General features: G+C 34.5%; 1 protein-coding gene across 5 annotated transcripts in view; it reads right to left on the bottom strand.

Moving 5' to 3' along the window:
• Window positions 1–6386: 6386 nt before the first annotated feature.
• LOC112465141 overlaps window positions 6387–10960 on the bottom strand; it is a 38422-nt gene continuing 33848 nt past the window's right edge. For all 5 annotated transcript variants that reach the window (XM_025032547.1, XM_025032545.1, XM_025032544.1 and 2 more), the window contains 3 exons: window positions 8267–8515; window positions 6922–7113; window positions 6387–6735 (listed from right to left, as the gene is read on the bottom strand). In XM_025032547.1, the coding sequence (XP_024888315.1) occupies window positions 6570–6735; window positions 6922–7113; window positions 8267–8515 (607 nt within the window). In that variant the 3' untranslated portion in view covers window positions 6387–6569. The remainder of the gene's footprint in view (window positions 6736–6921; window positions 7114–8266; window positions 8516–10960) is intronic.

The following is a 10960-nucleotide window of genomic DNA, read 5'->3' as shown; positions in this document are numbered from 1 at the left end:
GCATATTCCCCCGAGTTACTCTATACATGGAATTTAGAATTTTTTCAGTATTACTAAGCAAAGTAGGGCTGACCGGGGCAAAGTCGTCACTATTTTTTTGGTGCCGATTTTTAACAACAAAATAAATAATTTTAGTAAAATGTGGTATACCGTTTTGTAAAGAGTAAACTTACAAAATTTATAAAGACATTTTTGGTCTACGTCGCTTTGTTCAACTGGTACAGAGTGAAAACGACAAAGGTGGAAAAATTGAAATATCAAAATTGCCGGGGCGGAGTCGTCACTCCAGTCTCGGACTGGATTTTAAATAAAAATTTGTAATTCCAATCATAAAAAATGATAGGATAAATTTTATTAATTATTTTTTCATAGAAAAATGGAAACATTAATTAAAAACACGATGGCGGGAAATAATTACAAGAAAACCGCACACACTTATGTGCCCTACGCTCTCACGAAACGCACTGTTTCTTGTCAGCTCTATTCTGTCATCTCTGAGCACACGCAATACATATTATCCAAGTCCTCGCCGGAATCCGACCACTGCTGCTTCTTAAAATTTTTGACGCGCAAAAAATTTTACTTTTGATCTCCGAAAACACGTTTGCCTTAATGAAAATCACAACATGTCAACATGGCATATAATCTCACTAAACTCCGTTGGTCACATGGGACACACGATAAGTAGTGTTTACAATATTATGGCAAGTTCACTCAACATACAGATTTCGAGATAATTGTAGTGACGACTCCGCCCCGGTCTCCCCTAATATCTAAAAGACATGTCAAGAAATGAGATAACGACATTCTCTAATATTGATATATTTTTAATTAATATATCGGTGTATTGGTACTATGTATTTCGATTCGTATCAATGGTATCAATACAAAATATCGATATATACTCCTCCGCACATCCCTATTTTTTACCGTATAGTGGATATTTCGAGAACGACTAGATATTATTAATCAGCTTGTGTATCTAGACTTCTCACTTAAATGTAATCTAAGAACTAAAAAATAGTTATTTTAAGTATCTATTTATATTAAATTGCTGTGTGACGATAAATTTGACGATGACTATTAGTCCAGTTATTTACTTGAGTATCTATAATATCTAAAACATTTTAATCGGTTTAATTGCCCTTTTTTTAGAAAATCTTCATATTGTTCTCGAGATGAACCGTCTTATTCTTGAATTAGGGCCCAAATAGACGGGTGACTTTGTGGCGAGTCAGAGAAACGCACAGATACAGATACAGATACAGGGTCAGTTAGTGGCGCCACAAAGTAACCCGTTTAGCCCGTTTGTTTAGCCCTTAAAGATCATTTACTTCTTCGTAAGGCTCTAAGCCTCAAATTAGTATCTCACGTACCCTAAAGACGACTGCGCCATGTAGACAGAACGTCTTTGCGTACGTAAGTGGAGGGGGAAAAACACCGGTGTGCATGAGCTCGAAATCGTATTACTGCTTAGGGTCGGTCTACAACCAGTCGTATGTCGGAGTCGGATGTCGGAACATAGCCGATGGTCCAATGAGAGAAACGAATTTTCCTCATTGGACCATCAGCTACGTTCCGACATCCGACTCCGACATACGACTGATTGTAAACCGACCCTTAGATCTTATTAGATCATCTTGAAGAGCACTGCAAGGTGTAGAGTGTAGTGTCTCGCATTTAAAAGATTGAAAGATTCTTCATCAAGCAAAGAGGACTATTAGCCATGTCAGCAATAAAGGACTGTTTTTCAAAAACGGAACTCTTTTGGAGACGCCGCGTGTGATCGAAATCGTAAATCGGTATCAGCCGGTCTGCGTGATGCCCGAGAAAGACATTCTGCCGTGTTCTTCTCAGGGAAAAACCCAGGTTGAATACAAGCATTCGTTGGTAGAGGCCCGACGAGGACGAGCCCGACCAAACAAAACCAATTAAAACGGAGACAAGTGATGCCGTCTCCTGGGCGGAGAACGAAATCGTTAACGACAGAGAGACATTGTATAATGACCGTTCTAGACTGGAGGATGAGCCGACTCTCGGCTCATCCGCCTTCTATAGTGTACGTGACATAAACTATACATAAACTATAGATTTTTACCCGTCTACACCACTCACTCGGATGAGCCGAGAGTCGGCTCATCCTCCAGTTTAGAACGGGCATAAGAGACATTGTATAAGAGACAGTTAACTCATGACAAATCGCACGAAGATCAAAATTTATAATCGGTAGAACGTGTGAACAGATCGTGAAAGATCCTCCCAAATTGGAAACAATTTTGCTCAACGAAAAAAGTAATTCATCGAAACTAAAAAAGAAATTCTCTCAGTGGACCATCGGCTGCGTTCCGACATCCGACTTCGACATATGCATGACTGATTGTAGAACCGGCCTAATGTCACTGAACCAATCAAGGATCACGAATCCGAGATTAATATCACTGAACTAATTGAAGATCACAAATCCTCCGTATGTTTCGATTTGACGTCCAGTTTTGAAAAGTTGAATAAGTTGCGTAATTCTTCAGACGCGAATGCACTTTTTACGTTAATAGATAAAAGTAATATAGAAAAATCCCTCTTTACTATATATATTTTATGCCCTTGGTAGAATTCTTGTTGCCAGGGGAGATTGATCTGTCTGACGAATTTTGGAATAGAGAAGATATAGTGTATCCGAAAGATATAGAAGACCCCTGCGATGAAGCGAGAAGAACGAAAGTCTACGAATTTTAGGCTGGTATTTTAGAAAATGACTATTCAGAAATGATTGATGAGGTAAGAAGTTTGCTTGCAAGATCTGGAGCTTTGTATTAAACAATCATCGATGGACATCAAACAAAAGTCACATACACAATCGATCGAATCCAATGTCGAAATTTCACGTACGATCGATGTTCTTGATAAATTTTTAAAGCTTGTGCTTAAACTAGTTTCTGCTAAGCTACATTTTTTCATTTTTCCATTTATTTACAAATTAGTTTCTTTAAAAAATGCAAAAAAGTCGCCAAGTGCGCGCGCCAGTACAAAAAACAAAAAACTGTGCTACAAAATTGTTGTAACATATCCAATCAAAAATATATAAAATAATTGTGCATTGCAACATGAATGGTGTAGATTTCCGTAAGAAGAATGTAGATGAATAATAAGTGTTGTTCGACATTTCATAATTTTAAAAATACCCCCCCCCCCCCGCACACGTTCTCTCACTTTCGCTTCTTTGTTCACGCTTCCTCGCTCTCGCTCCTTCACTCTGGCTCGAATATCTTTTCTTTTTCTATGAAACGCTACATAGTCTAAGTTATCTAGGGGCATTCCGTTTCACCGAATGTTAAACAAGGATAAATGATGCATTATGCGCATCATGCGTGAAACACGGAATGCACCCCTAGTGATGAAAAGAAATGTGAACTATTGCTTTATTTCCTTATTTTCCTAACCTGATTTATCGGCTTGATATCCCTGTTGAGTCGATAGTCTGATAATCTAAGCGCCTCCTAACTCAACGGTTCGTGTAGTGTAAAGATACAGGTCAGAGGTTTCGTCGTTCGTGCGCGCTAGCACAGGCACTTGACGCGAGACACCAGCGTGTCTCTTGATTCTAAACGAAATTAAAGACGCCCTTTTTATTGTTTTATATAATTAATACAATATCTCTTGTGCAAGTAAAATTGTATAATTATCTTAATGAAATAAAAATTATTCTAAATTTTTGATACGTTCAAGAAATTATGTGTTTCCACTATTTCACGAAGTGACTTAGTTGTAGTTAAAGAAATGATAACATATGTTAGATAAAAGGCCAACTTGACTTTTAATTGGAATCCCAGTTTTAATTGGAGCCGCTTTTTGCAATTAGCCAATTAACTCTGTTCACATTATCTTTGTCAGATGAGAAGTTTAAACTTCAAAACATATTAATCGTAATACATAAATAACTAGCTGGTTACCCTTCGCCCCGGCGTCTTTTTTTTTTAACAACTTTATTTGTGTTATTACATTTGTGTTCTAGTTAGTCTTATCCACCAATATATGATTCATAAACACATATTTTCAATAATTTTCCACATCACCCATGAGGTACTATATATTATTAACGCGTTTTTTTTTAGTGATATCCCCAGTATTTTAAATTCTTTAAAGGAGTCGTACTTAGTAACTTTTTCTGTTCAGATTTTCCTAATCAACTAAATTTTAAAGAATTATATATGAAATAGAGGTAGAAAAAACTGAAGAATATAATAGAATTATAAATAGTCCGATATCTCAAAATTGGCGGAAGTTAGAGCAACCACGGACATTTATCAAAAAATTCAAAAATTTATAAAGAAAGAACTCTTTTACCGATTCTCGCCAAATTCAATAACAACCTTTCTTAAATGATACTCTATTCATCAAATAACTTATACATTTTTTAGGCAGAAATCGGTACTTCCTTCAACGATTCTCGCCAAATTCAAAACAACCATCTCTTAAAGATGACATGTATAACTTATACACTTTTTAGGCAAAAATCGGCAACCCTTTCACCGATTTTTGCCAAATTCAATACCAACCTACCTTTAATGATACTCCATCCATAAAAAAAAATTTAGCTTGATGTCTCAAAATTTGCGGAAATTAGAACAATCACGTAGATTTTTTTACACAGTTATCGGTGACCCCTTTATTATTAGCAATTTTTTGAATTCTATTATATTCCTCAGTTTTTTCCACCCTTATTTTATATATAATGCTTTAAGATTTGGTTAATTAGTTTTTAAGTTAATAACGTTCAAACATGCACCACCCGTAAGAATTTTATTTATTAGTATAGATATAATACTTAAATTCTTCGTCAGAAGTCGAGTGATTCAGTCGGCTATCAATATCTTCCATGAAGTCATTTATTAGCAAAACGTATATTTAAAGAAATCGTAATATATAATATAACACTTGAGTCGATCCTTTGCCAGAAGTTCAGAAGTCGAGTGATTGAGTCGGCTATCAATATCTTCCATGAAACCATTTATTAGCAAAGTGTACATTTATCGAAATCTGACATTTATTGAGTTATATGCAACATATATGATAAAACAGCGCGTAAAATTATCGTAATATATATAGTATATAAGTAATTTAACTTGTTACAATGTATCTTTTATAATTTAATTTAATACACTGATTGCGACGTATCGGTTTTTGCAACACAATGTACGAAGATATCTGACGTAAATGTGAATATAAATTTAAAATTTAATTTTCCGTTAACGCAAAATCCCACATTTTTATAGCCCCTCAATATCACTGTGATTATAACCTCTAATTATCACATAATAAATTAGTTACAGTAATTGATGGTAACCAGTCTGAAATGAACAGTAATACTGTTTTGTTACATTTGTCAAAATTCCTGCCACGTTCGGTGCTTTATGTAACGGCGATTTTCTTAGCACGTGTGTCGTTTATAACGGCGATGCTTTCGTGCTCTCGAATCAGGGATGCACCGTAGGATATCTCACGTTTTCTTTATTGCGCATCGTCGGTCATTCTCGCCTTCATCGACTCTCCTGTGAACGTAAAAATGGCCTTATATTTTTCAGGACTATCCGATGAGTGTTTTTTCTTTTTTCTTGGTCGTGGTGCGCACCACAGATCACCGCGAATTCCGTAGTCAATCTGCTTCCCTCGACATTGTTTCCCATAAAGTTTCCAATATCTCATATCGTATTCCGATATTACTTTTAAATACGTTACGCACTCATTCTTTTATTACTATTATTTTCGGTTACGTTATGAAATTAAAAGATAGTTTAGAACACAACGATTCTTGCTACAAAATATTCGGGGCATACATTTTTATAGTAAAAAAAAATATATATGTATTCAATATTAAAAAATATATATAATTATATACATATATATATATTTTTTTAATACGGCATCAATTAGTAAGGTATGAAAAAACAACAATGGTATTAAGATAGTTAGCTCTATATTTCCCAATTTTTTGTATGATGATGACGTAGGATAATTTTACATTAGGATTATTTTATTACAAGATTATTTTATTACAGTCACACAATTTGATGTGCAATATTGCTATCAAAAGTATTGTTATGTTAAACGACGGCAGAGGCAACGATCACATTATTGTATCACTTTTATTATTTACTACAGTCTATTGCTAAACAATTGCTCACTGCTTAATGCTAAAGAATTTTTCATTTTTATCTATATCTCACTTTGCAGTCTTCTATTGAGTTGTACGTGCAAGTCTGTCAACATATTTTTACAAACGTCAATCTTTGCGAAATATATGCTTTTTATATGTATGCGCTTTTCTTTTATATATATGCGCGCTTTTTCTTATATATCTAATTTTTGTACTAAATTTTGTATTGTTTACGTTATTTTTTTTTATTCCTTTTGACTCACCCACATTAATAGATTTGTCAATGGAGTACTAGTTAATAAAAGTAAAAAATTATGAAATTCAATAAGTATATCTTTTATAATATCGTCAAGCTTTAGACACGATTATTATAATAGCCGTTTAAATGCGTCAATTAATTCACACAACACAGTGTGCATTACAAATTATGCTGATTTCGTTCGAGTTCCTTTGAAGGCAACATCGTAGGAAATTCGTATGTTCCTTTCGGAAAGCCGTTTATCATGAAGGGATAAAGCTTGTGGATCTCGCTCTTCTTATCGGTGAGATCTTCGTCGGTGCACCAAGGTAGAACAAATGGCAATCTGCAAAATGGAACAAACATCTTTTTACCAATGCAATATAGTCTTTTTTTTGCGCCTTCTCGTAAACGCCACGTAAGTTGATTACATCACTGCATTAATTTTTTGCGTTATTATTAAGATACACAAAACGTAATTATTTATAAAAATAGCTATTCTTATATAAAAACTCATTCGCTGCATTTTTACCTTGGCGGTGCGCAAGTTTGTATCTCATATATTATAGTTTTTACGAATGGTTGACTTTGAAACTTTTTCGTTCCTGGGACACGCATCGATGGGCGTGACGTAAAATACATTTTATTATTCTCCAATAACTTGCGCTTTTTATTTACTGACAGTTTTTGCTTTGGATCCCAGAGATTTTCTGTGGATTTAGAACTGAAATCAAAATTTTCTGGATTTAAATACATCATATTTCCAAAAAGTGTGTAATTCCTTCTAACGATAAAGTTTTAATAAATTTGCAATAAAGTTTCCTTTAATGAGAAATAAATTAGAGATCATTATTTGTTATTAATTTTTTACTTTAATAATTACTTTAATAATTTAGAAAATAATGAGCATAGAGCCGCAACATGGTGTTAGCGTTGATAATTTGGTATTTGTGTTAAAATGAACTACAAACGTTTCGGTCTGTTACAAGACCACACTCTCAGTATACAAAAAATAGTCAAACGTATAAATAAAAAATAATTAAGACCACCCAAGTAACACATCACAGTCGAAATGACATCATTTTGACGTCATGTTGACCTAATATTACGTCATTTTTTGGCCAATATGATGTCAAAATTATGTCATTTTGACTGCGACATGTTACTTAGAGGCCTATTCTGTAAACGGTTAACGACATCATTACGTGCTTTGCACAGATATAATATACCACAAAAATGCTGCGCAAAGCACGTAACGATATCGTCAACGTTTACAGAATAAAGGCCTATGACAGATGATTCTCAGATTTTTTTTTGTATAACACACCAAAGGCTTATTCTACAACATGACTCACAATAAAATAAGCACAGGTCATTATTGTCAACTTTACAACACAGCGGTTTTACCAATTTGCGTGATTTCAAATTATTTACCTGTAACCATGCGTATAATATGTCTTAATTATTTTAACCGTTTGACTATTTTTTATACTGAGGATGGTCTTGTAACAGATCGAAATGTTTGTAATTTATTTTAACACAAATACAAAATTATCAACGCTAACACCATGTTGCGGCTCTATGCTTATTATTTTCTCAATTGATTCGTTAATCGTCTGCCTTTAATACTTATACTTTAATAATCTTTTGATATACAATATTAAATAATTTTAATGTTTTTGCTTAAAACACAAACATAAGATTTCATACTCTTTCTTCAAACTTAATTTTAAAAAATATAATTGATGGTAATACTTCTTTTGATAAAAGTTTTACAGCAAGAACGAAAGAAAAGTAAAATTCATCGATGCACTTACAAAATTGAAAAGTATGAACGGTAATATCATGATAATTCTCTATTATATTCTGTGACTTACCCAAATCTACATAAATCTAAATTCGATGGTATATAAACACACGAATACGATGTAACTGCAGATGCGGTTGCGTCGTTTATGAGATTCATTATATTATTTTTCGCAGGCTCTACGTCTGAGCCGGTAGTCGGATACGCGTTTCCCACGGCGATGCATGATTTCAACGTAAAGAGAAATAAAAACGATTCCAATGCGCCCCACATGATTGTTGGAAGTCCTTTAGGCACGCAAATGCACGTTGCAATAAAACTGAAAAATAACATACACAAATATTCTACCATAATTTATCATAAATAAATAAAAAATTTTCTTAATTTAAATTGAATGCAAGAATTTGAGATATCGGTAGATTAAATCTTTCGGTTTATTCTAATAAGTGATGCGCAATATTTCCAGTTAATTTGTATAATTGTTACACAGTTTACAATCTCAGTTCATTAGGCTACGTTTACACCCAGCGACCTGATCGCGGCCTGACCTATATTGTGACCCGAAGTAGGTCTAGTCATCATTTGTTTACACCGAAAGAAACCTAAAAATTGACGGGATCGTATTTGGGATCGCCCTGAATTGCAGCGAATCCGAACAAGCAAATGAAGCTTTTAGGACGCGTCGCGCTTGATCGCGCGTTTACATCGCAAATGATAACGGCCGATTTCAGGTCGGGTCACTAAAATACGTGGCCTGATCTGAAGCCAGGTCCGGTCGTCTATCAACTGTTTACAGCAGGCGGGCTAAATAATTTAGGTCGAATTTGAGGTACAGGCCGCGGCCTAATTTCAGGGTGTAAACGTAGATGATGAGACGAGCGATTTCTCGAAGAAAAACAAAATCTATCTCTCGAATATTCGCCGGCGGGCGAATATTGTGTGTCACGTATAAATACCTGACGCATTATAATGGATTATTAATTCCAGCATCTAAACGTTGACGCGCGCGCTTGTTCAGATAATATAATAACGAAGTTGAAGGCTAGAATAGAAATAGAACTCTTAACAACGATAACTGCGCGCGTTATCACGCGCAAAGTAGTATACGCGCAGAATTGAAAACGAAGGAAGTATCCAGAAAACAAAATGATCTTTTGTCCATCGATCACGAAAACAACTCGACAGTTTTACGAGAGGGAAGGGAGTTCCCTTTGCCAGTTTCATTATATCCTGTCTATTTTATAAGCGCGCGCCTCCCTTTCATTACGCATCCTGTCGTTTTTACTGTAATGCAGAATTATTATTGCAAACTATACGTTGGAAGATAATGCCTCGCGCGCGATGGTATTAAATGAAGATCGCAATTATGTAGACCGGAAAATTGCTCCGGTCCTCTTCAGGTGCATTAAAGGAGCGCATTAGAATGCCTTAGTTTCGTAATTGTATTAAACTTATTTTTAAGCAAACGGTGCGATTCACTCTTGCAAATTGTTAGACGATTTTAATGAAAGATTCTTATATTTTACATTTACATTATTATTTGTATTCTAGGATCGAGTTGATTGTGAATTAAAGGACCCCTCACAAAATCAGGGGAAAATGAATAAAGAAAAAATTAAAAATGGCTATCAGTTTTCTATCACAAACGTATAAACATACAAAATAATGCGAACTTTTGCTCCCTTTCAAAAATCTTCGAGAGTACGAATATTAGATTATGACTTAATCGAGTATGTGAATTCTTGACTCTTTGGGAATCGTACAAATCTGAGACTTAAGCGTTTTCAGTTAACGTTTAAAAATAAGTGAATTATTAACTTTAGACAAAGTAACTGCCTTAATATTACGGACATTAATTAACTTTTCTTAATCGAAATAGTTGTGGTTTGAGTAAAAGCAATATACCTGATATTCATCGAAACTAAATATGTATATCTACGTCCGTATACACAGAAGAACATATCAAATTGCCACAAACATACACGCTTAACACATTTGCTGCCGCGCAGAAATCGCGATACCTTCGCCAGGAGTCGACTTTGTTTTTCGTTATGTTTTGAACATGCACACACGCACGCACACACACAGGCACACACCAGCATGACCGTACACATTATAAGGACTCCCTGCTGAAAAAGCTCTATTAAAACCATTAATTACTCTCAAATAGGTTGTACTTTATTAAACTGAAACTTATGCCGATAGTATAAATAAGTTTCTATGGTTTTTTAATCAGATTTGATAGAAATATTCACATTCCACCCTATATGTTTTAATATGTCTATATTGGTTCCGATTACGCTCAATCGTAAAATAGCAATCAAAATCTTAACAGTTTTTATTGTTTTTATTAGCGTTTTTGAACCATATTGAACCGGAATTTAAAATGTATAATTGGAAATTATCACCGTGGAACGAATATAATTCTAACTGTTTACATCGGGTTTAATGCGAATTTCTCTATTCAATCCTATCGCTTTCATTGAAGTCAATTGGTTCTAGCTGAGTTTAATCATAAAATGCCATTAAAAAGCATCTGGTTCTTAATCATTTTATAGCGTTTTCAAACTATGTTAAATCAGTTTTTATTATATTTGACTGGAAATTATCCCAGTCACCTATCCGAGTAGTAACTGCGCTCAATGTTGCTTGACATCGACGATCGAATGGACTAGTGGGGACCCTCTGACTCTAACACTTCCTTCATGCTTATACTCGTATATAACACATTTTTATAGTAATAAAATCCAAAATTAAGCGACCC

Source organism: Temnothorax curvispinosus, unplaced genomic scaffold (assembly GCF_003070985.1).
Source record: "Temnothorax curvispinosus isolate PA1 unplaced genomic scaffold, ASM307098v1 QBEX01014922.1, whole genome shotgun sequence".
In the NCBI taxonomy this organism is placed as follows: Eukaryota; Metazoa; Arthropoda; class Insecta; order Hymenoptera; family Formicidae; genus Temnothorax; species Temnothorax curvispinosus.
The sequence above is the reverse complement of the archived record's forward strand: the minus strand, read 5'-3'. Positions and strand labels throughout refer to the sequence as shown.